Source organism: Octodon degus, unplaced genomic scaffold (genome assembly GCF_000260255.1).
Source record: "Octodon degus isolate 3935 unplaced genomic scaffold, OctDeg1.0 scaffold00089, whole genome shotgun sequence".
In the NCBI taxonomy this organism is placed as follows: Eukaryota; Metazoa; Chordata; class Mammalia; order Rodentia; family Octodontidae; genus Octodon; species Octodon degus.
The window spans coordinates 9,884,914-9,910,728 of NW_004524665.1; the positions used below are offsets into that span (position 1 = coordinate 9,884,914).

Here is a 25,815-nt window from a genome sequence, read left to right on the forward strand (position 1 = left end):
CTGGGGTCCCCGAGTGGGGTGTGGCTGGCAGAGGCCCAGCATTCGAGCCTCTCACACCTGCAGTTAGTCCTGTCTAGGGACCCTGAGGTGCCCAAGGGCCTCCCGGGACCAGAGGTGGCAGGGAAGGCCGGCACCATGGCCATCCTGGTATGTGGGCATGCGCAGCTGGTGAGCCCAACACTGGCACCACAGAATGGGGCCTAGGCTTCTTACCCTCATGGAGGATGCTGCCCACCCCAAGCCGGGCAGCACCAGGCATCAGAACAAGAAGGCCTGGAGAAGTGGCTTCTGGAGCTTTCTCACTCTGACTTGGCAGGAAACAGTGCCCCAGCAGGACTAGCCACCCCTCTGTTACAAAACACCAGCCTTCTCACACAAGGGGAGGCTGACTCTGGGTACGGAAGCCGCCTCACAGTGCAGCACACTGGCCCTGGAGCTGTCCTGCACTACCCCCCTCCCCCACCGACGGTTGGGCAGGGTGGGGTGGCTGGACCTTTCTCACCATCAGCTCTGGTTCCCAACTCAGACCAGGACCTCCCCACAGAGCAGGGAGCACCGGAAGCCCACCCTGCTTAGGCCTGAAAAGGCTGGCTCTGGCTCCGGCTCCGTGGCTTGGGGCTCCGGCCCCCTTCCCAGGGCCGCAGCGCTCTGCAGGCTGGCTGGCCTCAGGCACCGCGTGCTGGCTGGGCCCAGACCCCTGTGCCATGGCTTCAGGTTGGTTGGCCTGAGCAGGCACGGTGGGCCTCACCCCTCTTTGCCCTAGAGACTCACCCTGGGGAGCCCCATCTCTCCTCCCTGCCTGGAGGTGGTCCTAGTGCCAGCATGGGAACTCATGCAGGTCACCATCGCTTCCTCTCTGCCCCAGCCCACCACCTCCAAGGCTCACAGTGGGCAGTGCTGACCCCTAGCTCTTAGTCAAGGGTTCCTTTTGGTTTAGGGGTACCCTTGCCTGGGGTTTCTGAAAGAGGCATACATCCTAGCTTCTTAAGTGTGGTTTCCTGGGATGGGTGCTGGGGGCTGGGGTATGAAAGCTGAGTTCCCCCTGCGAGCCCAGGCTGCCTGGGAAAACACTAAGGGCCTGCCTGGGCACTGCCCGTAAGAAGTCTGGAGCCAGAACCCCCACTGAGTGTGGAGAGAGGCCACAGTCCCCGTCTCATCCCTCAGAGAGATGCCCTGCACACTGGCTGCGGGGCAGACTTGTGAGTGCCTGTGTGCCGTGTCTGGACCTCTTGGGGACACCCAGATCCAAGCTCACCCCAGCCCCGTGCATGCACCCTGTTTGGTTCCTGTTTCCAAATGACCCCAGCTGCAGAAGGAAGAGCCCCATGATGGTGACAGCCAGCACGTGGGCACTGTGGCCTGAGGCACTCTCTCAGGCTGCACCTACTCTCCCTGGGGTAAGGAGACAGCATTTGTGAGGAACCCAAGTCCCTCCCAGGACCACCCTGCAGTGTCCACCTTCTCACTTAGCCAGAGAGCTAGGGGCCCTTATCCTGAATGCCACTGCACCCCACAGCCCTTGCCCAGCCCACAGACACGGCCCACAGGTCTGGACACCAGCACAGGACCCCGCCCTTCTCCCCTGGCTCTGCCTGGCACCATCCCCGGGCCTGGTCTCCCCATCTTATCATCCAGCTGCCTTCCACTTCCACCTTGAGAGCTGCCCGCCAGCTCAGGCACCCACAGACCCCACACGCCACTAGCCCTGCCCTCTGAGAAGCCCGGTCTAGGCAGGGACATCCTCTCATTCCACCCCTGGCAGGCTGGTGAGCACATGGGACAAGGGTAGGGACACTGGAATCTCACAGGGCTACAAGGCATTAGAAATAAATACGTAAATAATACACAGTCTGATAGTTAATTTCTCAGTGGACTGTTTGAACATCACTACCTAACGGATATTAATTATAAGTCTGTCTATGCTTAAAAAAATAGGAGAGCAGCAGCGACTCCCAGTCTGTGCCCTCTGGCCTTCCTACCCATCCAGACTCTCTCCAAACGAGGGGTCATGGAAGGAGAAAGGACAGCACGCGCAGCCTCCTCCGGCAGCCGCTGCCGCCTGCGTGCTCAGGCCCCAGACAGAGCGGTCCGCGGGGCCCAGTAGGGCGCCCCCTGGTGGGCAGGGGCTGGGCGGCAGACGACGGGACACACGGAGTGAGGATGGGGGAAGACGGCTGCTGGCTGCTGGAGGCTCAGCTCAGACCCGCATCTGTGCAGACCTCCTCCTGGACAGCTTGGACCTGCAGGAGGTCGGACGGAGGCGTGCTCAGGGCCCTGCCCAGCGAGGAGCCACAAGCAGCCCTCCAGTGACAGGGAGCGGCCGCATCTCAGCAAGCAGCATGACCTGCCCAGAGCCTGGGTGTGCACACATCTCCCCTACTTGGAGACCTGCCCACCACGGCGCACAGCCGGCCTCTCCTGCAGAATCTGTCACCATGTACAAGGGCATGGGCATGGCATCCGGGTCTTCAGCACCCCACCCACACTGCCCAAGAGCCAGGGCGTTGCACACCCTACCCTGGGAGGTCACCACACAGGCTCTCCCTGCAGCCTCCACTGCAGCACCCCAACAGTAGGACTGTGCGGTCCTGGGGAAGGTGCGGCCCATACCTGATGGTCCCCGCCAGCAGCGGGTTGAATGCGTACAGCCAGTCGTGCATATCCTTGTCACTGCTGGCCTGCAGCAGGATGCCACGGTGCTCTGTGCACACGGCAAATGTGTTGGGCGTCTGCAGAAGGGGTACCGATGGCAGGCTCAATGCTTTGGGGGGACTGGGGCCCTCCGCAGGGCACACACCCATCCTGTCACCCAGGCCTGGAGGATGCCCGTGGGCCTGCACCCCGGGACATGCTGTCTGTTCCCAGGACAACGGCTGAGCTGCCTACTCGCCTGGCCTTTTCTGGAGCCCCTGTCCTCCGTGTGGGAGGCTGAGCTTGCTGAGTCCACCTCACCTTTGGCAGCCTCAAGGAGACGCATGCATGTGCATGTACAAACACACACACACACACACACACACACACACACACACACACACAGAGGCATGAGCATGCGCGTGCAGCCGGGCCATGGGGGTAGGGTTGGCCTGCACTGGCCATGGCACAGCACAATGTTAGTCCTGGACCTTGCACCCATCACCAGAAGCTGCTGCCAGGCATATAAGCTCCAGGGACACCCCCACACCCCACTGCACCCCTCTCCCTGCCCTGGCGCACCTTGAGCATGGCCTGCTGGTCCTCACTGTACTCCACCTGGGCAGTGGACAGGTTGAGCACGAACCTCTCCACAGTGTCCTTGTCACTGTTGTACATGTAGGCGTAGGGGCGTCGCACCACCACGAAGCGCTTGGCCCAGCCAGCAGTGTGTGGCTCCAGGAAGTGCAGGTAGCCCTTCTTGGACACGATCGGGCTGTGGAGGGGCAGTGCCGCACACCTCACAGGTCAGAGCCTGGCAGACCCAAGCCAGATGGCCAGAGAGCAGGCCCGCCCACCCATTCTGTATGGGCTCCCAGCTGTCAGGGAAACCTAAGGAGAGCTCAGGCTGCTCCCACACTGCCACGTCACTATGATGCCTCAGCCCACAGTCCAGCTCTGACCACCACCCGCCATGTACTGGCCCATCCCCTCACACTGCCAGCCCTCCAAGAGCCTATATGTGCATGGCCTGCCCAGCTGCAGATGCACTGCCCTGGCCCCAAGGGCTGTCCATACCCATGACCAGGCCCAAGCACCCCCACAGGTAAGGTGGCAGCCTGTCCCACCTGACGCGGATCTCCTGGATGTCGGGGACCAGCAGGCGCTGGGGCTCCTTGTCTGCCTCTGCAGCTGGGACAGGGGAGGGGAGCTTTTTGGGGTCAGCCTCAGGCAGTAGCTCAGGCTCTGGACTGGAGGGCCGGGAGCAGGGCTGTGGGGTCCTAGGAATAAGGGCGAGATTGTGTCCTTGTGTTCTCCAGGCTACATCTCAGAGTCACCAAGGCGGTCTTTGGGCTCTGTCCAGCTGTGACCACCCCTGCTCCCAGCACCCGGCCTGCCTGGCTTCCTGCTGCACAGCTCTGGGCAGACTGCACCATCTGCCGGGCTGCTCTCTGCTCTGCACCTCTGCCTCTGTGAAAGGGCACCCAGCTCCAAAATGACCCCGAGGCAGCAGGCAGGGCTCTCAGGCTGTGGAGCTGCAGACCGCAGGGGCCTGAGGGAGCATCTTAGGATGGGATGACAGAGCAAGCCAGAGGGCTCTACACCCCTTTCCCTTTCTAATACAAATTTGGAAGCCCTGAGGCTTATATATTTTTTTATTTTGCAGCATCAGGGATCAAACCGAGGAGTACTCTGTATTTGAGCTACATCCCCAGCTGTTTTATTTTTTTAATTTTAAGAAAGAATCTCACTAAGTTGTCTGGGTGGAACTTGAACTGACTCTTGCCTCAGCCTCCTCTAATGCTGGGATCCGAGGCATTTTAGTGAGAATAAACCAGCAAAGCTCAGATGTAGGCATGGGACAGCATCCTGTGCGTGGCCCCTGCTTCCACGGCCTGGCCTCCCAGCTCAGCAGGAGCCGTGCTCCTGCAGCAGCGCTGCCTCTGCGTCTGGCTCTAACCTTGCTCCCAAGTGTGTCCATGGTGTGCTGCCCCTCCCACTGTCTCCACCCCCTGCCTGCCCCACCCGTCGCCCTCAGAGCTTACCCACCTCATGTCAGTGGCACCATAGCGCCCTTCCACCAGAGAGGGGCAGGTAGAGGATGGGGTGAGCGTGGCTGCACCCAATGGGGACATGGACGGGTCCCGCAGCAGGGTGACAGACATCTCCGAGAGCTGGAGGAGACAAAAGCCCTTTCAGAGGACAGTCCCCAGAGCCACCTGCACCCCACCTGCTGTCTAGGGTACCCTGCTTCCTTTTCCTAGCCTCAGGCTCAGGGGAACCTGTCCCTGGGTCTAAGCCTCTCCTGGCCCTGGCTGTCCCTCTGCCCTCTCCTGGGTGGTCCTGGACAGCCTGACTGCTCTCCAGCGGACAGAGAAAGCTGGCACAGGGCTGCTGGGGCTGGTGGGGTACAGGGTGGCCTTCAACATGGATCCAAACTGGGGACATAGGCTCTGCCTGGCCCCAGGAAGGGAGTGAGCTGCAGGATGAAGGTTTTGGGAATAGTGTGGGCCAAGAGCATGAGACAAGGCAGGAGCTGCCCAGGGCCCGGGTCATCCTGCTGGCCCTGGCCCCAGGCTGGCCCCTCACTTGGAGGCTGGGGACCAGCAACGCAACTGGAGGTCACCCCTCGCGGCCTCGCTGCTCACCTTGCTCTCACTGGCGCTGATGCAGACATGGCTGTGCGTGTACTCCCTGTTGAACGTGTGCGTGAGAAGACGCAGGCACTGCAGACAGAGCACCCAGTCAGCCCTGTGCCTGCCCACCTGGACCCTGCCCTAGCCACAGCCACTCTGTGTCACCTGAGGTGTGGAGGCCCCACTGACAGTACCTCAGGAGAAAGGTGGTATGCTCCCCACCAGCTCAGGTATGCAAGATGGGGCAGGGCACTGTTGGGGGAAGAGGGTGAAAAGGCCCCAAACTGATGTCCCCAGACAGAGCGATTGGAGCTGGACAAGGTTGGGGTCTCCATGAGGGCAGCCAGTGGCTGGGCCACCCAGGGCCACTCACCTTGACGGCCAGCTCCCGCTGCCTCTCACTGGGAGCCTCCAGGGGCGAGGGGTGGCCATCGGCCGACAGTGGGGAAGAGGCGCCAGAGGAGCTTCGGGACTCAGAGTCCTCACTGGAGACAGGGGACAGTGCCTCAGGTCCAGGCCTCTGGGTGGTCTCCAACTTCTCCCGCAGGAGCAAGTAGTGCCTGGTCTTCTCCACCTAGGACAGGGACACAGAGCAGCCTTGCTGAGCTTGTGCCCTCTGGGTGGGGTTGAAGGTCCACCTGCCTGGGAGGGAGCCAAACGGTGCCCTTGAAACAAACCAGGAAGGCAGTATGGCCAGGAGGATCCACTGCACCGACTGGCCCTGAGTGTCTCACAGCCACAGTGCAGGACACCTGCGCTCCCTCACCCGGCTCCCAGGCACCTGCAGCTCTGCAGCTGGCGGTGCTGGAAGGCTGAGGATGGCCTGGGGCTCTGCATGCACATGCAGCTGGCCCACATCCATGGCTAAAGTGACGAGGCCTTGACTGCCCTCCTTGGACCTGTGCAGCTCCTGGTGAGGCCCTCATCATCTCTTCTGCAAGCGGAGGACAGCCCCAAGGTAGACAGGATGAAGAGAACACTTTCTGTGCCCCTATGGTGGCCTGCAGGGCTCACCTCCTGCAGGAGGCTCAGCTTCTCCAGCTCCCATTGGTGGTCTAGGATCAGGCTGTCGCTGCGGGGCCGCCAGCCGGCCAGGTTTTCCTCACCACGGACATAGGCCACAGACGTATCCAGCACCCTCCGGCGCCGCCGTTGCATCCCTGGATGGGGACAGCGCTCAGCCTTCCCAAGGACACTAGCTCTTACCCTGAAAGCTACCCTCACAGGAGCACAGTGGACCTCCCCTTTCCTAGCCATGAAGCCACACCCACTTCACCTGCAGAAGGCTGTCTGGTCCAGTGGCCCACTGGAGGCTATACCCAGTGAGGCCAGAGGAGCCAGCCTAACACCACCCCTCCCTGCTGTCCTTCCATGGAGAACAACCCTATGCCCTGCAAAGGTGGGGACCCTAGCCTCGCAGGGTCACCCGAGTGACATGGAGGTGGAGCTCGGCAGAGATGTGGCAGGAGAGTGGCCACTTACCTGGGCTGCCCGCATCAGCCATGTGGCACAGGCTGAGCTCGTATACGCCTGTCACGCGGTTGCTGCAGGGCAGAGGGAGGCATGGTCACCAGCCAGGTGTGGCACAGGCAGCAAGGCAGGGGCTGCCAGCTTCCTCCTACCTGGGCACACCTGGTGACTGGCATGGCTAGCAGAGTTTGGGAGCCTCAGCCTCCCTGGGCTCCCAAATAAGGATGTGCTGGGCACTTCCTCTCAGGATCTGTCCCTACTGTGGAAGGCTCCCTGGCCAGGGCATACTCCTCCCTGGCACTGGCAGTGCCCGCTCACAGCAAGTCCTACACCCATGGGAGACCTCCCAGTCCCTCAGCACTCAGTTCTCACATGGGTGGGCCCTGCTGGTCAGCACTGCCCCACACATGCCAGGTGACCTCCCCAGTGACCACAACCACCCCTTGGGGTCACCAAGTTCCCATCCGCATGCCTACCCCCTAGCTTGGCCCAGAGCAGGCTGGACATGCACTGTACATGTCCTCTCTGCTGAGAGGACAGCCCCTCCTTGCCCCTGCAGGGTTCACAGTGGTTCTCCTTGTGCCCACGCAGCAACGTGGCAGCCCACTACTCACCCCTCTGCAGCCCGCAGGCTCCCACTGCCAAACAGGTTGCGGATGGAGCGCGAGGCTGGTAGCTTGGCATCACGGGAGTAGAAGACCATGCAGAAGTCTTTGGTGATGACGGCCGGCTGTGTGCAGTTCTCCATCTGTGACAGGCACAGTCTGGGCTTGGCACATGGCACCAAGCAACAGGGGTGGGGCCTGCCCAGCTCACACTGGCCACACCCTGCCCCTGCCAACTGGCTTTACCCTAACCCTGCCCCTGGGCCAAGTCCTAAGGTGAGATGAGGTCCTGGCAGATGCCCTGGCCCCAAACCCCTGCCCCCTACATCCAGCTGTGATGGCAAGAATGGCCAGGGCCACATCTGGCTGTGGGCAGCCTGTGGGCTGGAGGCCCCGGGAGTAGGGGTGTGGGGACAGGAGCAGCTTTTCAGTGCTGTCTGGAACATGGGTGGAATGTCTGGTGGCACTGCAGCCCCCTCGCAACCCCAAGGACAAAATTCAGACATTAAGGATGTCAGCGTGGACTAACTGATCGTGAAGGCTTATGGGTTTGGCGCAAGGACTAGAGCTGTGCTGAGAAGACGATGGCCAGCAGGGCCATCCGGGCGGGGCTCACGCATGCCTCCACCTGGGACATGGGCAGAGTTCTCTTGCCTCGATGTAGGCGGACAGGGTCATGTAGATCTTCTCACGGTAGGGGGTGACACGATTCAGCAGAAGCGAGTTGTGCATGGAGCTATCCCACGCTGCCTCGAACTGGAAGAAAGTCCTGTAAGGGAGCAGAGAGGAGGTAAAAGGTAATGGCGAGGGTCGCTCCAGGGGTGGGGACATGCAGAGGACAGACGGACAGACAGCGGGCAGGAAACATGGGGAGAGCTAGTCACAGGGAGCTGGGCCATCCTTGCTCAGGATGAGCGGCCAGGCCAGCCCTCTGGTCTCAGCTCTGCATACGGTGAGACAGGGAGAGCCAGGCCGGAGGGACGGAACGGGCACGGAGACGGGAGGGCAGCAGGCCAAGCTGCTGTTGGGCAAGGAGGTGCCCGCCCATCCATCCGTCTATCCCAGACCTCAGCGCCTCTCTGGGTCTACATGGCCCTCAGCGGGCAGCTGTCGCCTTGTTCCAGGGAAGGCCAGGGAGGATGCCTGGAGGGAAACGGCTCTGCCGAGGCATTGCTGGGGCTCCTCTCTGCCTCAAGCCTCTGCCAACCCAGGAGGGCCCAGTACTCAGGAACAGGATTTCCTCTTGTGTGACAGCTCCCCCCCCCCCCCCGCCACAACCTCCTGCACTCTCCCAAAGCCAGGGCTTGCAGGAGGATCAGCTCCATTCCATTCAGGCATCCTCATAGAGACAGTTCACGCCTGTGGTCACAGGTGCCAGACACCAATGGGTGTCCCTCTGGGGGCACATGGCAGCTCCCTGCAGTGCTGGGGCTGTGCTAGGGCTTAGGTGGTGCCACACCGCCCTGTCTCCTACCCCACGCTGCCCAGGGTGTGGGACACAGGGCTTTACAAGTCAGGGACGTGGAACGAAGCAGAGGGACCAAGGCAGGGCCACTGCCGGACACATGTCACTAAGGAGCAATCTGGGGAGCGGGCCAGGGGGCAACCAGAACAGGGCAGACAGCAGGCAGACGTCAGAGGAGAGGGGGACAGATGGGGTGACGTCAGAGGACGAGGGGGACAGAGCAAGCGGGCAGCAGACAAGAGTGGCTGTACCTAGTGTCAATTCCGAAGGACACGCTAAGGGCGAGACAGCCAGGACACACAGACACACACAGAAGAGAGTGAGGCGTCAGACTGCGGCCCACACAAGCGCCTCGCGCCTCCCAGAGCTCCCAGCAGTGACACCCTGTGCCCTGTGCCCCACTGAGTGCTGGCACCAGGCAGCTGGAGTGGGCGGCAGGATTGCTCCCCTTGGCCAGAGCGGCCCCACCTCAAGTTCACAGCCAGGCCACCAGCATCTATTGCCACTGGCTGCCTCCTGCACAGGACAACAGCAGGTGCCGCACCTTTGTGCCACTGCCTTGCTGCACCACAAGGCAGCAGCAGTCCCCACCTCGATGGTGGGCCAGCGACTGTTGCTGAGGTGCCCATGTGAGTGTGAAGGCGCACCAGGACACCCAGGCCAGCACCCCCTGCGTGCGCCGTCTTGCTCAGCCCCTGCTCGGGGGCCCCGTGTCCCTACCCTGTCCCCCAAGCAGGATGCCTCAGAGGCAGGTGCTGGCCAGCTAGCATAGCCCCAAGGATGGAGTGGCCTCTGCAGGACAGGCCCAGGCCACCCCATGGGGCAGTGTGGATTGTGAAGGTCTTGTGGGGACTCCTCCATCCAGGCAAGACACAACCCTTCCCTATGTGGGCCCCAGCCAGCTGGGGTCGCCCCAGATCGGGCTGCCACCCTCCTGCCCACATGGCCCTCCCCACCTGAGCCTGCTGTGAGCCCAGCTGTCACACTGCCCACAGGTTGTTTGCAAAGATTTCAGGCTACCAGTCTGCCCTGAAGGGGCTGCACATGCATGGCCACGTCACCCAGCCTTGGCCCACTCCTGCCATGGCTCTGTGCAGCCACGTGCCAGAAGGGGTCCTCAGAGTCACCCCAGGTCCCTGAAGCCACTGCAGATGGTGGCTGGACTCAGGGCACAAAGGGTAGCTCCCTACAAACCCCAAGCACGTGGGGCTTTATGTGGGCACCACCGTCAGCACCCCTCAGTCATGGCGGGAAACCAGTACCAGAAGACGTCCAGAAGCAGCCAAGTCACCCCACAATGGTGAACCCTACTCCACAAGTGGTACGGGCCTGACTCAGAGTCGCAGTGTGTCCCTGCCCTGTACCTCTCCCAACTTGACATACATTGAACCTCTGCTGTGGTGGGGGAAGGACGGGCCCTCAAGGTTCTGGTGGAAGGATTTGACCTCACTGAGGTAGCAAGGGAAAAGGAAGCTGCTGGCACCAGTCAGGGTTACACGAGGTCCTCGGTGCGGGGCTGCCACGGGTGAGCCTGGTGGCTTTATACAAAGGCCCTGGGCTGTCACCAGGTAAGGCCCGAGACTGGACCAGAACCAAGGGCCAAAATGAACCTGGCCCTCTGTAAGTTACCAGCCACAATGCTTCCTCCTAGTAGGGCGACACAGGCTGACAGGCCGCCCAGACATGAGCTTGGGACCCTGCACCAGAACCACTGGGGAGCCTACAGCAGGTGCTGGAGGCCTCACCCAGACGTGCTGGGGCAGGAAGGCTCGTAGGGATCCCCCTGGGAGTGGATGACCTGAGCTGGCCCTGAGGGTCCCTTGCCATTATCCGAGACCCTCAGAATGTACCCTTCTGCAGCTGGGGAACAGACAGGCCTCTTGCAGGCCTGGACCAGTCTGGGCTTGCTGCTATCCCTTCAGCAAGGTCACCCCAGGCCTGCTGGCTGTGCTGTCATTCATACGGGTGTTCTGGGACACCACATCAAAGAGGTGGCAGGGGGTGTATTAGTCACATTTCCCTTGCTGGGGTAAAGTGCTTGGTACATATGACAAGAGGTAGAGAGGTCATGGTGGCCAGGAGACAGAGCACGGGGCAAGAGCCCAAGAGGAAGGGGCCGGGAAAGGACCCCAAAGCCGCAGGTCCACAGGCCTGGCGATCTCTGGGATGTCCTCAGCCCACTGAGCTGACAATTAAGATGACCTGTGCTGGAGGGAGGCTGCACCACCCTGGGGGCGGGTGGCATAGGGTTTCCCCGAGGAAAGGCTAGCCAGTCTGCTCCTCCTGTAGCCAGAGGTGGAGGCTGGGGCCTGAGGGGCACGTCCAGCCTCCAGCTGACACCCAGCCCCAGCTGGCCTTTGTGGACAGAAAGCAAAAGTCAGCAGCATCAAGATGGAGCTGCTCTTGGCCACCCTGACAAGTGGTAACTAAAGCCAACAAGTGATGAAAGAGAAGTTCTTTGGCATGATTATATATGGTGATTTGCATAAAATATTCAGCCAGAACAGAGCGAGAAGCCTTCAGAAACCACAACAAGTACACAAGAGTGGCACCTGCCCAGGGCACTGGCTCAGTAGCTAGGGCCAAACTCTGCTATACTCCTCTGGGGTCTGCTTTGGAGGCTTCCCCTGCCTCAGTCTCCACGACCTGCTGATGGTTTGCCATTGCCACAAGACCCATCGCAACACTGCGCTGTTTGCAAATAAGCGTCATCTAGCCTTTGGAGAATCTGGTTTTATTTTCAGACTGATCCTATAAAATCATGCTGGCTAACGATACGGACCTGTTTTTCTCACAAATGTTCCACTGGAGATCAGAGGTCAGTGAGGGTGGTACCGTGAGGTTTACTGAAGGCCAGAAATCAAACCTCATGCTGGAGGCTGCAGCTAGGAACCCATGCAGCCTGGAGAAGTACCCAGAAACGGTGCTAGTTCCAGGAGTGTCCAGGGACCCGGGGAAAAGGACCAAATGCTAGAGTCCTGGGACTGAGTCCCAGCTGCAGAAGCACGGCCCCTCCCCTCCCAGAGCTGACTGGGCGTGACTGGAGGGTGGAGCTTGAGGATTACATAGCTCAGGACAGGAATAAACTGCATACAGGTCCTGAGAGGGCCCACCTGCAGCGCTGAGCTGTCCAGCTGACATGCAGCCAGACCCTGCCCCAGGGGGAGACTGTCACCAGCTCTGGCTGGGCCAAGCCACAGCAGACCTCAGGGAGCTGGGCTGAGGTCCCCGGGGATCCCATGCCCTGCACTCCAGGCATCTCTTCCTGTCCCATCTTCCCAGCTCTGGAGGGTAGCACAAGCTCTCTCCTGCAGGAAATAACTGGACAACTTGGCCCCTGCCTAGGAGCTGGGAAGTGGGCTGGGATGCTGACAGGAGCTGGGAGGATGGACGGGGGAGCAGGCGCCAGGCAGGCTAGGAAGGCCAGGGCGAAGCTGCCTGCTGCCCATCTCAAAGCTCCAGAGAGCAAGGTCAAGACAGTGGAAGGGCCACGGTGGCAGAGAGCACACTCCACCCCACTACACAGGGTAGGACCCAGGGGCAGTGGAAGCCCCAGCTTCCGAGCCCACCAGCTGGGGGAAGCACACTTCCTCGGAGCAGGGAAACCCTGGCAGATCTCGCCTGGGGAAAGAGCCAAGCCAGTACTCGGGGGGCTCCTGGCTCGGGGTCCTCTCATCCCCCAGCCCAGCTGGGCTGCCCCGTCTCATGTGGCCTCCATCCCAAGTGAGGTGATCACAGAACTTGAGACGTGGGGTGTCTTGGCACAGAGCTTCCCGAGCATGCCTATGTGCACTCCGTAAGTGAACGAACGAAGCAGACTCGCCAACGGCCCGGCACAAAAGGGCAGAGGGAAACTGAGGTCTCAAGCCCAGCATCAAAGGCTGGACAGCTCCTCTGGGAGCCAAGACCTGGTCAGGACTCACACTCACACGTAGGTTCACAGCCTTCCTGACTTCTGGCCCCTCTCCCCAACTGCGGCACCACTGTCTACCTTGGGCAGCTCTCCACTACTGCCGCAGAACCAGCTAGGCAGGAGGTGACAGCTTTCCCTCTCCAGGCTGGGGTGGACACCAGGCACAGGAGGGCCCTGCAGAGATGGCCAGCTGAGGGACATCTGGGCCGGATGCACCCTCCAGGGTCAGCCCGCACATGCTGGCCGCAGGGAGCACAGGCCCTACTCAGGCCTGCAAGCCGGTCCCTGCTTCAGGTGTCCCTTGACAGGGTCTCTGGCTCACCTGGCCCCCAGCCCACTGTAGGGAACCTGCCCTGGGGAGCAACAGCCCAGCCTCCTCTGCCATGGTGGGGCCTCCACTACTGCCCCCAAGTGTAGTCACCCCTGCTCTGACCGCCACAGCATAGTCTGGCAAGGCACAGTCTGAGGAAGCCCCAGCCACACTGACCCTGTCTTGCAACTCCTTCCAGGGAGTATCCAGCACCCCTTAAAGGCTATACGGCTCCTAGTCAGAACAGCTGGCCCACAAGGTGACTATCACAGAACTCTGGCCACGTCCACAGGGGCCAGAAGGTGACCCTTTGGCCCTCCAGAGTTATCCCTGGACAAAGCTATCCTAGTCCCAGGCCAGCATGGGCAGGGGCTCATTTAAGCTGGAGAAGCCAAGCCTTGGGCTGTGGTAGGTTTGCATCTGAGACAAGCCAAGTCCAGGGACTTGAGTGTCTCCTAGCAATCTACTACATGACACTTCTGAGACAAAGGCAGTAGAAACACGCATCGGCCTGAGGGCCTGGCTGGGACAAGGCTGGAGCTCAGAGGCATCTCCTGCAACTGGGTTCTGTCTGTGCATGTCATGTGCTCCGGTGTGGCCCACTACAGGGTACTGGGGAGGGGCTGGCCCTTGAGAGCTGGTGTGGCCCCACAGTGGGCCACCTGCATGCAGGGGATGCCAGTGCCCACTCCGGCCAGGCTGGGGTGTGGGCATGGGTCAAGGAGTGGGAGGCCAGCCAGTGTCTAGGAGCAGAAAACTACAAAGCAGCCAGGTCAGGAGGAACTCAGCCAAGGGGTTGGGGGCAGGAAAGCAAACAAATAAAAATAAAAAACAAACAGAACAATTTTTCCAAGGAAGTAGAAAGGGAGAAACAGAAGGGTAAAATGAGCAAGTTGATGAGGAACCAAAAAAGCCGGAAATTAAATTTTCAGGGTAGTGTGGGCGGTCAGGGAAGAAGGAAGGGGGGTAGGCTGAAAGAAAACCAAGGGACGCAGTGATACCTAGGAATGTCCGAATCAAGAAACTGCCTGCAAAACACAAAGGGTCACACGTTAGTGAGGGCAAGGCCGGGCAGCCGGGCAGCAGCAGCGGGGGCAGCAGGGCAGCGGGCAGTGGGCTGGGCCGCCGGGAACAGGCAGGAGAGGCCGCTGGGGTCATGGCAAAGCATGCGGGCAGCTGAGGCCCTTGGCCGGAGCTGGCTGGGTCTCCCCCGACTGGGAAGGAGCAGTCCAGCCAAGCGGGCCCAGAGATCACCCTCGTGGGGGGCCAGAAGCCATGCCTGTGTAGCCCCAGGGGAGGAGTCACAGTCTGGGGCCAGCCCCAGGCCACCTCAGAGGAGGAGCCCTGAGACTTCCTGTGGTGGGAGGGCAGGGGCCAGGCAAGGCTACGCCTCCTGTCCCGGAGGCCTCTCGGCTGGGAGCATGATGGAGGCCTTCAGGGCTGGGCTCCCCAGCTGGAGGAACAGGGAAAGCCTGTTTAGAAGACGTCCTGCTGGCCTGAGGTCTGGCCTGCACTGCTGCCTCCTAAGTCAGTCTGGATCAGCCAGGTCACAGCCCCCGAAGAAGCCAAGCTGATCAGAGGGGACCCAATGGCCGAGAGCTGACCCTGCATGCAAGGAGATAGCAGGGAACAGCCTAAAGACACCCACACACCTCCCCACTTCCTAAACTAGGAACCCAGAGGTTGCTGCCAAAGGGGAGGTCAGGATCAGGGGAACAAGGTCACTTCCCAGGCCCCAAAGCACTGCTCAGTGTCTGACAGGCCCAGTTTGGTGGCACCCAGGGGTAACCGGGCCTCCTCCATAGCCTGCCAGGGCCATGGATGGCAGCAGAGCTGCAGGGCCAGAGGAAGTCCAGGCTCCGCACAGCCCAGTGACCTCCAACCTGCCTGGCTGGAGCCATGTCTATGCAAGAACACCCAGCACCCCTGCAGGAGCACAGGCTTGTCCCTCAGGGACCTGCCTGCTGGCCAAGGCCCACTGCCCCTCCACCAACCCGACCCGGTGTCTAGGAAAGAATCGAGCCCTACTGAGACCCAGGAACTGGAAGAAGGGAGCCGCCTCCCCCAGGGCCCTCTGTTCAGAGGAGCACCCGCACATGCCTGGCCTTCACAGATGCCTTCCTACAAACACTACCCACTGCCCAAGCTTTAGGGCCAGCTCTTGGGCCCAGTCAGCCCTCAGGGAGTGGCCAGGCTGGGTGCTGCACCTGGGAAGCAGCTCGCGCAGTCACACTGGCTGAATGTCCTCCCACTCCGCTGTCTCTGCAGCACCCTCGGCCTCAGATGCAGCCCCTCCCTTCCCACTGTTCTGCCAGACCCCACAGGCTTGAGCACCCCCTGCACTGCCCAGATGCCACGAGAAGGGGCTGCCATGCAGGCACCTGTGACAGATGCGTGGGACAAGCTGTGCCTTGTGGCCACCTCTCACCACTGAGCTGCTGAACCTGGGCTCTGTGAGCCCCTGAACTTCCTCTAGGGCCCAGCCCTGGACCCACCCTGCCCCTGCCCCAGGAGTGCACAAGCCCACCAAAGGCTGGCGCGTTCTTGGCAGCTGCTTGTCTGCCCACAGCAATAGCCCGCTCCCCACCAGCCCAGGACCTGCGGCACCAGCCTACCTACTTCAAGCCCACACTGCCCCCATGACAGCAATGTGAGCGTGTGAACCACCGACAGGGACACACAGTCAAGGGCGTGGGAGCTAGGGCCACTGGCTCCACTTACTGGTCATGCCACAAAGGACAGGAGGCTCTCGAGGGAACTTCTGGGAACAGCAGGACTCACCGGTCATCCTGGGCTGGGTGGATGTAGCCAGAGGAGAGGATGTTGAGAGACAAGATGTTGGGGTCGATCAGGGATTCGTCAGTCTCGGGAGTGTTTCGGATGCGACCTGAGGGGAAGGGAGTAGCCGCGCACTGTGTCAGTGGGCACGGCAGAGGTGGGGCCCAGCAGCCTCCAGCCAGCAGAGCTGATCCGCTCGCAGGCTGTCTCACCCCAAGGGACTGTGGGCCAAGTGAGCAAAGGCGTCACCAGGTGGACAGGGAGGCCAGCCAGTTCTCTGGCACCTGGCGTACTGTGGGCAGCCCCTTCTCTACCTCTGTCCTGCACCTGCATTTTTTTTTTTTTTTTTTTTTAACAGAACTGGGAATTGAGCTCAGGCCACTGTACTTGCCAGGCAAGTGCTTATTCTACTGAGCTATCTCCCCGGCCCATGCACCTGCATGTGGATAGATCCCAGCTCCTCAGCCCTAAAAACATAGGCCCTCCTCGCTCGCCCAAGATCTTGGCCAGGGTAGAAGGCGAGCACTTTGCCACCCCTTCCTGTGTACAACAGTAACAGTGACAGAGACAAAAAAGCTTCGCCTGTGCTATCATCTGCCATGGACGTTCCCCGCATGGCCTCTGAAACGCCAGCACTTGGCTGTGTCCACCTGCCTGCACGCAAGACAGGCAGCTTCGCCTAAGGCTGTTGCCCCGGGAGCGACATTCCGCTCGGTCAAAGGAGCAGCCAGACCACACGCATTTCCTCTGCCCAGTCGCGAGCTGGCCTAGGCCTGTTGGCTCTCCTGCCAGGCAAGGACGTGGCCAGGATTTGGCACAAAGCCTGAGCACTCGGGTCCTGGAAGAAGGGGGTGGGCACCACGGTGGGCCCCTTCTCCATGACAGGACTTCAACCCTGGGGAGCAGGCAGACAGACACGCCAGTCAGGATGGTGGGGGCCCTTACTGCCCGGCCACAGGGGGCCCCATCTACAAGACCTCAGGGATGTCTGTGTCTCTGGCCCTTCACCCTTTCCCATAAGACCTCCTACCTCACAGGGCCTCCAAGTCCCATGGCCACCTGAGTGGGCCACCAGGCTCAGGGGAGGCTGTAAACAGTGATCCTGGGGACTCCAGGGGAGCAGAAGTGAGATGTCACCTCCCAGAAAGGAATGCCACTCTCCACCCACCCCTGGTGGGGAAGGCCAGAATGAGGCCTTGTCCTGGATGGGGCTGGGTACTCACGGTGGGTCTCCCCAACCCCCCAAGCCCCCACCTCCTAATCAGACAGTAGTGTTTGCACTTTCAGGGAAGGACAGCAGGAAGTGAAGAAGGAGGCCCAGGGTCAAAGGATGTGGTCTGTCTCATGCAGACCCTCTGCCAGCCTTGACATGACTGGCGGGGCCAGGACGCCAGCACCATTCTATAGCACCAACACATGGGGTGAAGGATTGCTCTTGGCTCAGCAAAAGAAGCATCTGGTAGACCGCCATTTAGACAGGAAGCCATGGAGGGAAACATCCGAGAGCTTTAGGGATGCATATAAGTTCAACTATCCTTCCCAAGAAAACATAGGCTGGAGCCCTGGCCCTATGACATCCAAACGCGATCCTGTGCGTGAAAACAATGCAAGTGTGGTTAATCTAGTCAGGCTGTGGCCACCCTAGGTGCGGTGGCCTCATCACACAGGGCTGGTGGCCTCTATGGGTGGCGTGAGAAGAGGGGCTCAGATAAGAACTCATGGAGGGGGCCTGGCCCTAGCTCAGGCCTTTAAGTGGCTGCTTCCACAAAGCTGTCAGCCTCAGGTTGCTGGAGTTCGAATCTCACACCTCTCCCGCTGGCCAAAAGTGCCCTGAAGGCATTCGAGCAACCAAAAAAAAAAAGAACTCATGGAAGCCAAGGTGCATGATACTTCCTAGCCCAGAACACCCCATACTGCTGTCCCCAAGCCAGGTGTCAGAGAGCATCTCCAGCACGTCACGACTTGGGACCCAACCCCATAACTATGACAATTCCTGTTATTCATGTTTAATTGTTTGGGACAAAGTCTTGCTTTGTAGCCCAGGCTGGCCTCAAACTCAAAGCAATCTCCCCACCTCAGCCTCCGAGTGCTGGGATTACCAGCAGGAGCCACCAGGTCAGGCCGATTTCTGCTTTTCAAAGCCCCCCAGTTTGTGGCACCCTGTTAGGGCAGCCTTAGAAAACTGACACACATTGAACAGAAATTGCAAACCATCGCTTACCCAGGGCTCATGTTCTCAGGTGGGGTAGAGGCACACAGAGGTCGTGTGATGCTGCAGGGAACACCCGGCAGGGCACAGCTGCATGGTTGGCCATGCCCCTCCCCCCACTGTCCACTCACCCACAACAAGCTCCCGCACTTCCTTCCAGCGGATGTGGCTGCCTGTCTCATGTAGCAGTGTCACAGTTATCCGTCGCTGGATGCCCTGCCACGTGCAAGGACAGAAGATGAGTCAGCGTGTGGGGGTGGGGTGGGGGCAGGCTGCAGGGCAGGCTGTGTACCTGGTGTAGGAGGAAGGTCCCCATGCAGGGCATGCCCCCGCGATGGTCCACCACAGCTGGGATGTAACTGCAGGAGAGACGATGGTGAGATACACCCTCTTTCCAATGTACCCCACAGCTCTGGCCCCATTGTGGGACCTGGGGACAGCATCAGCAGCTGATGGAGGAACCCACACTGGGCCAGCCGGACTCGCCCACACTCGCCTGCCACTGTGCCAGAAGGGTGTTGGGGTGGGCCGAGACCAGGTCTCCAGGCTGGGCCTTTGCTGCAGCCCCAGGGCTCTGCTTCCTCGCTCTCTGTGGACCTGGATCTGCAGCTAGCGGAGCTTCTATCCTCTGGCTCCCATTAGCTTGGCCTTCCAACCCTCCTGGGCTTGGGGGGGGGGGCAGGCACACTGCCTGTGCCCAGAGCCCCAGGGAGCAGCTGTGTGACCTTGTGCCTCCTCTAGGTACTCAGCTAACCTGCTGATTATATCCATGATCCAGGCCATGCACCCCAGCCTGGTGCCAGGTGCTCAGCATCACCAGGGGCCACAGCCCCGCCCCTAGGCAGGGGTGCAGCTTGCCTCTTCTCCAGAATGTGGCCCATGTTGAGGGGCTGACAGATCTCCCAACAGTGTTCAGCCATCTCCTCCCCCACCACCCAGGGACCCAGGGACACCATCCCTGTGTCCAGCTCAGGCTACATGGACGCTCACTCACTCGCCATTGGCCTCCAACTCGCAGATCTCAAAGTAGACCAGCAAGTCATACTTGCAGTGGCAGGGCCCTGGGCAGGGCCGCGTCAGTGTGCTGAGCTTAGTGGCGGGCACTGAAGGGACAAGAGAGGGACATTGCATGGCAAGGCATACCCATCACAGGCTGCGAGTGAGGCATGACCCTGCCAGAGGCACACAGACAAGGCACACCCACCCAGCATGTCAGACCAGGCAACCAGCACCAGGCTTGGGAGGATGTGACCTCAATTTCTCCATTGCCCAGGTGCAGGGGCCCACACATCCAGACACAAGTCCTCAAGGAGGGTGTGGCTTGTGACACCAAGCACCAGCAGGGTGGCAGAGACCTGCTCAGAGCCTGCCCGGCCTGGAACCCCTCTGCCTGCCATGCTGCCCAGCCCATGGCATAGCTGCCTTTCAGCAGCGTCCACTGCACCACCAAGCGCACCTCCCCCAGCTCCCAGGGCGCTGCACAAACAGCCTTTGTCTCATGTACCCTTGCCAACCTCTGCCCACCAGCTGTGCTGCAACCCACACTGAGTGCTATCCCAGCACCCACTGCTCCACCTGTCTCCAGTTATACCCTTGCAAAGAGCAGAAGACTGGATGACAGCTATGAGCCACAAAGCCCACAGACCTGGCTATGTCCCTGGCCTGAGGAGCCAGAGGCCACCTCCCCTGCCACCTCCAGCCTGGCAGACCCCATCTGATTGTGGAGCCCCTGCCCCATGGGTGCCCACATGTGGGAGCCTGGCCTACCTGGCTTGGACAGCGGCATGACACGAGGGAAGTGGCGGCGAGAAGGCCTCAGGGGGCTGTGGAGGAGGAGGACAGAGTGAGGGGCCTGGTCAAAGTGGGCAACCCAGGGCAGGGCTGCTGCTGGCCCCATGTTTGTCCCTGTCCCCCAGGCCCAGGGAAGACCCCAGCCTCAGGTCCTGGACCAACTGAGTGGGAAAGGGGCACCCTCTAGAACCCAGACTCCATTCCGGAGGCGCCAAGCCATAGCACCCAGCCCTGTGGCTCCTGCATTCTCAAAGAGGTGAGGACTTCTGGGTGCCAGTGTTTCCCCAGGTGCTGGTCACCATCCTCTCTGCACAGCAGGCCCTGTCCCTCAGCTACGGGTCCCACTTGATGGCTGGGGAGTTGGGGGAGCTGCAGCTCACAAGAGAGCTGAGGGCCCAGGCCTGCCAGCTTGGCGCCAGGAGGGGTTGGTGGGTCTGGAACCCCCTCAGCTCAGCTCAAACGTGGGGTGTGGGGGCCACGAGGTGACCCGTGCTGACCTGAGCACGTCCTTGCAGAGTGGCGGGAAGGGGTGCTGCTGGTAGTGGCCAAAGACCTCAAACACAATGGGCTGGCTCTTGATGTACTCAACGAAGGACTTGGTCACCTCCACCGCAATCTGGTGGGTGAGGAGGCAGGTGGAGAGGCACAGCCACGGCATGCCAGGGAGGGGTAGACCCTTGAGGAAAGGCTCCACAGCCACGAGGGCTATGTGGGACCCAGCCAGGCCCACCCTCTGCCCGCGACAGAGACAAACCCAGTCAGCTCAGCCTGACTCCAAGATGAGAGCCAGAACAGACCTGGTGGGCAGATGGGCCATATAGGGACTGGGCGGTTTGGCCACCACAATGCCAGGTTAGGGGAACTTCTGTCCCTGAAACTCCTACGTTGAAGTCCTAAGCTGCCGGCTTCAGAAAGTATCCCCTTCTCAAGACAGGGAATGACAGAGATGACCTAGGGACAGTGTCCTCACAGAGGAAACACTGGGCCACAGGTCCCAGGCAGAGGCGGTGTGGACAGACGGGAAGAGAGCCATTCATGGGTCAAGGACAGAGGCCCTGGAAGGTCCTACACCACTGCCTCAACCACTGCAGACCCAGGTGCCAACCAGGTCAGTGCTAGCCTCCATGCCCTCTGCCCAGTCACACACACACCCCCAGCCAGTGTCACTGTTGTCAAGTATGACACGTCCACCCCCTCTGCTTGGCAGCCCCACCACCAGTCGAGCTTCCCAGAGCCTTGCAGAGCCACTGTCCCTGCCTGTGTCCCAGAAGCACAGCTCACCAGATGCTCATGCCCAGAGCTGCCCCAGACCTTCAGGATGGTCCCTGGGGTTCCTCCACCCTCTGTGAGCCTGATCTCTGGGTCCCAGACACCCAGGTGAGCTGTCTTCGCTAGGCACCCTGCACCCTCTTTGTGGGTCCTGGCCAGCACCTCTCTGGATACCCTGTGTCTGCGTCTGCTGAAGCCCACTGTGGGGTGCTCCTGCACCTCATGTAAACCTGTCAGGAGCACCTGCCTCCCAGCTGTGGCCCACACAGCCCCAGGGGGCCTGTGTCAGGTGTCGGCAGCTCTAGGCACAGGCCTGACTCAGCGAGGAAGAAGGGAGGGGAGCTCGTCTCAGACCAGGCCTGGGAGGGACAGGGCCCCAGGACTCACATTCTGGACATGGTAGAAGCCAAGTGGGGGACCCCTGCCTGTGTTCTTCAGGGGTTCTGTGGAGAAGGCCTCGTCATGCCGGTGGATGAAACTGCAGAGACAGACACTTGGTGGGTGGCACCTGGGGCTGCATGCCCCACCCTACCCGGCCTGGCTGGCTCCTGGCAGGGCTACCACAACTAGAGGGGGCACTCACTTGAACTGGCAGAATATGTCAGCATATTCAGCCGAGATGCTGGACGCCTGCAGGACAGTCACGCGGAAGGTGAAAGTGCTTCCCAGGCGGAGGTGGTCTAGTGCAGTGTCCAGGGGCCCGTCCAGGGCAGCTTTGTCGGGGCTGTCTAAGAGGAGGCCGTCGGGGGACACTGCTGCTAGGAGTGGACACAGTCATGGTCTCAGGGCCATACTGTCACCAGATGGGACAGAGGGGTGGGCACACCCGGGATCCTGGACTACCAGGGGCACCTACCAGAGCAGGTGTTGTTGTTCACCTCATCGGCAGAAGGCCCTGTGTCTGTGCCTTGGCCCTGGCCTTCCACGATACGCAGCTCCTCCTGGGAGGTCCCCGAGCGGGACATCCCCACCACAGGGCAGGACTCAGACTGGAACTGTCAGGGTGCAGAGTTGGGCGGGGGGGAGAGGGAGCCACTTGGCTGGGGCACTGCGGTGCTGTCTGAGCCCCAAGGAGGCTGGGCCAGAGCACCTCGGGGACAGGTGGAACTGTTAGATCACAGGAAACTGGGGAAGAGGTGTCATATGCTTTACAAAGAGGCCCTGTGCCCAGGAAGGACCCAAGGGATCCCAGCCCAGGGGCAGGCTTCTCACACGACCACCCCAGCAGCTGTCACCTGACTGGAGTACCTTCTCAAAGTGCTGGTCGTCGAAAGAGATCTTAGCAGTTCCTGACTGGCGGACGCCAGAGCCATAATCAGGGGCCTCCTCATCAGCTGCAGGAGGCAAGCTGCGGTCAGGCCCGGCTTGTCCCAGGATGGGCAGGCCGCCTGAGTGCTCAAGTTTGTCACCTGCCCCGCCCCGCCCTCTTCCCCAAGGACCCCAACTGGCCCCTGCACTAGAGGTTCTGTCACTCAGCCTGGTTGGGCCTCAGGTCTCATCATGCGTCCTCTCCACTCTGCTGCGCGTGGCTGGCGATGCTCTGCCCTTACAGAGCTGGCCAACCTGCCCCAATAGGCTCATGCTGAGCCCCCAGGGCAGTACAGGGCTGCGCCTCTCCTACGTCCCCTTCTCTCTGAAGCTGTGGATGGGAAGCCCGGCGCCACCCCACATGTGGCCTGCCAGGGTCTGCGCACAAGACCTGCTCCTAGCTCCAGCACCAGCCTGGCTCCTACACATAACCAGGGCCTGGTGGGGGAGCAGCCCCGAGGGAGGGCAGGCAAACATCCTGCTTTCCAGCACAGGCCACAGGAGAGGGGCAGTGCTAGGGCCCTCCTGAGCACAAGGCTACCCTCTGTAGCCGGCATCCTGGGGTCTCCGTGACTGCAGCTCCCTTCCACAACAACACAGACATCTCTGGGGTGAGATGTAAAAGTGTTTAGGAATTATGGGGGGTTGGAAGTCTGGACCAAATGTTAATTAGACCAACGGAGTAAAGTCTCTTCTCAAGAACTGGCCAGGGTATCAGGACAGGCAACAGAGACATCAAGAGAACTGGGGGCCATGACACATGGGGGTGCTGGCCCCTTGGTTCCTCCTGGCTCAGCCCACACATCCTTTCTCCTAGGTGCGGGCAGCCAGGTCTTTGGAGGGAATAGTGGACGGTAGCCTTCTCCACGAGCAGGACGCCAGCCCATTCCACTGCCTTTGTACAGCCCCACGTGGCCCTGGCTAACCCAGGAGAGCTCGGGAGGCCTGCGCCAAGAGCCGGCACAGAGGACACTCTGTGGGGCCAGCCTGGACAGGCAGGGTAGGCCTGCAAGCCGACCCAGGAGGCTGTTGTGCCCTGCTGCCCACCTTCCACACCCACACGCACCTGAAATGGCCTGCACAGCCACACGCAAGAAGCCCTTCACCTCGCCCTTCTCGCTCACAATGGCCACGCGGTGCACCAGGGGCACGGGGTACAGCAGGTTGCTCAGGTACACGAAGGCCCTGGGAAGCAGAGGTCGGTCATAGACGCCAGGGTCCAATGCAGTAGCAGCATCACCCGGGACAGCACGCTGGTCACAACACAGCACGATGCCTTGGAGCAGAGCAGGCGAAGCTCGGACAGCCAGGGCGGGGCAGGCGGGGAGGGGTCCCGGGCCTTCGGGACACTGAGACAGGAGGAGGTGGAGGCACAGAGAAGGTGGGCACAGGGCAAGGAGGCAGAGGGCACTGACCAGCAAAGCCCAGTGTGGTGCTGGGCAGAGGGCAGCTGAGGATTTTCAGCCTGCTTCAAGGACGCGGCCTGGAAGGGGTCCCAGAGCCACCACTCATGACACTGAAGCTCACTTCCCAGCACAGCCCCACCAAACAGCTCCACCACCTCCAAGGCCCGGAGTCAGGACACCCCAGGCCAGGTCACCCTGGCCTGTCATACTGCCTGCCAGCCCCACTTGCAATCCAGGACACCAAAGAGGCTCCTGTCCCAAAGACAGTGCCAGGACTGACCGGGCAGGGCCTCCTAGATGTCCATCATGGCATGTCCCACAGGCGGGGGAACAGAGGATCTGAGACACTGTGCCAGCCAGCATGTGGACAGCTACAGGGGCTGCGGGATAGGCACCTGCATAGTGAGGACAGTCATCCAGGGGAGTCGTGCTGTGCTGAGGACCCGCCACCTAGGACCCCGGCCCTGGACATGCCCTCTGGAGGTGGTGCCTGGCAGCCAGCTGTACAGGCGATTCATATGAGGGGACAATGACGTGGACAGGATGGATAGGGCCTAGACACGGGAGGCGGGAGAAGAGGCTGAGTAGGGCAGGGGCTGTCACCCAGGTGTGGGGATGCAGAGGCAGGTGGGGAAGACACAGCCTGCTGCAGGTGGGCATGGGGTAGGGGAGCTGGACAGACCCCGAGTCCCCCAGTCTGGACCTCAGACACACCACGTCTGCTCCTGACCAGCACTGTGCTATGGCCTGCCCACTCCTCTTTCAGTCTGAGGAGGAGACAGATGCCCAGGCTCATCATGGGAGTGCCAAGCCCACGAGGCCACAGGAGCCAAGGGCTCCTGGGTGCCACTGAGCCATCTCTGCCCAATGAAAGCAGCTCCTGGCCTGCTGCTCTCTGAGCATCTGCCCATACACCAGGGCCCTGTCACAGCACTTAGTGAAACTGCTGAAGCTGGCTTTGAGTGGGACAGGGGTCTGTGTGTCTACCTTCAAGGGGGCCCAAGAGTGGAGGGAAGCCCGCTTACCTCAGGATACCCCAGGGGAATGCCAGTCCCACCCCTTGTCTGGGAGCTAGCAGGGAGCTGCTGGTAGAGGGTGCAGGGAGCCCCAGAGGGACCTTGGGGAGCACTGCTGGGGCTGAGTAAGCACTGTGCTGGGAGGGGTGAACAGCTGCCCAGCCAGCAGCTGGGCCAGGCCGCCCCTGCAGGGCTCAGCTTCCTGGGCCTGCGGGGAGCCAGCATGGCCTGGGCTCTAGGGCTCCCCAGAGGCACATGTTGGGGGCACAGTACAGGTTACCCATGGGGCCCCAGGGTGGGAGAGGCTCCCACTTGGGACACCCACATTTGTCATACTGCCCAGAACCTGACCCTCTCCCTGAAGTCCTCCAAAGGGCAGGGCCCAGGGGCTAAAGCAGTACAGACAGGTAAACTGAGTCAGGGCCTTGCCTGGCAGTGCTGAAGTGGGCAGCCCATTCTGGCTGCTGACAAACCCTACCGGAAGCCTACTGCCACCGCAGGGCAGTGATGTGGATGCCTGGGGTTTCTGACACCCCATGGTAACAGAACTTGCAGCCCCAAGATGCAAGACCCGAGGAAGGAGGCCCAGCCATAGCGCAGGCTCCCTGGAGCTGAGCACCAGGGGTGGCAGGGACAGAGCACCAAGGACATCTGGGGGCACATCTGGACCCAGTGTCCACAGACTCCTGTCCAAGAGGACAGGCAGAATGGTCACCCTGATGCAATATTACATCTGGGCCACTGTACAGGTGAAGGCACAGGCACAGAAGTACCAGAGGCAGAGCCAGCGTGGCCTCCATGAGCCTCCTGGGAGCTCTCAACCTGTTTCTCTTTGTTCCATTAATGTGCTAGAGAGCCAAGGAGATCACCCTGCCTCAGCCTTCCAGAACTTCCTCCCAGCAGAGGGGAAGAGTCAGACATCAAAGTGCCAGCAGCCACCACACACTGCCACATCAGACACGGGCTGCGCCAGAGGCCAGCAGCCACCACACACTGCCACATCAGACA

The 25,815-nt window shown here is 61.0% G+C and overlaps 1 protein-coding gene across 5 annotated transcripts in view; it reads right to left on the reverse strand.

Moving 5' to 3' along the window:
- Positions 1-599: 599 nt before the first annotated feature.
- Kif1a (kinesin family member 1A) overlaps positions 600-25,815 on the reverse strand; it is a 50,626-nt gene continuing 25,410 nt past the window's right edge. The window contains exons 25-47 of one of the 5 annotated variants that reach the window (XM_023722111.1): positions 23,452-23,570; positions 22,326-22,411; positions 21,934-22,072; positions 21,661-21,805; positions 21,465-21,555; positions 20,306-20,424; positions 19,785-19,840; positions 19,012-19,120; positions 18,310-18,376; positions 18,149-18,233; positions 15,812-15,917; positions 14,032-14,058; positions 7,997-8,111; positions 7,352-7,485; positions 6,750-6,811; positions 6,282-6,427; positions 5,641-5,841; positions 5,280-5,357; positions 4,681-4,805; positions 3,759-3,911; positions 3,214-3,406; positions 2,611-2,729; positions 600-2,240 (exon numbers count right to left, since the gene is read on the reverse strand). In XM_023722111.1, the coding sequence (XP_023577879.1) occupies positions 2,198-2,240; positions 2,611-2,729; positions 3,214-3,406; positions 3,759-3,911; positions 4,681-4,805; positions 5,280-5,357; positions 5,641-5,841; positions 6,282-6,427; positions 6,750-6,811; positions 7,352-7,485; positions 7,997-8,111; positions 14,032-14,058; positions 15,812-15,917; positions 18,149-18,233; positions 18,310-18,376; positions 19,012-19,120; positions 19,785-19,840; positions 20,306-20,424; positions 21,465-21,555; positions 21,661-21,805; positions 21,934-22,072; positions 22,326-22,411; positions 23,452-23,570 (2,518 nt within the window). In that variant the 3' untranslated portion in view covers positions 600-2,197. Of the gene's footprint in view, positions 2,241-2,610; positions 2,730-3,213; positions 3,407-3,758; positions 3,912-4,680; positions 4,806-5,279; positions 5,358-5,640; positions 5,842-6,281; positions 6,428-6,749; positions 6,812-7,351; positions 7,486-7,996; positions 8,112-14,031; positions 14,059-15,811; positions 15,918-18,148; positions 18,234-18,309; positions 18,377-19,011; positions 19,121-19,784; positions 19,841-20,305; positions 20,425-21,464; positions 21,556-21,660; positions 21,836-21,933; positions 22,073-22,325; positions 22,412-23,451; positions 23,571-25,815 lie in introns of all 5 variants that reach the window. The other 4 variants (XM_012516040.2, XM_023722109.1, XM_004637363.3 and 1 more) reach the window with 4 other exon arrangements.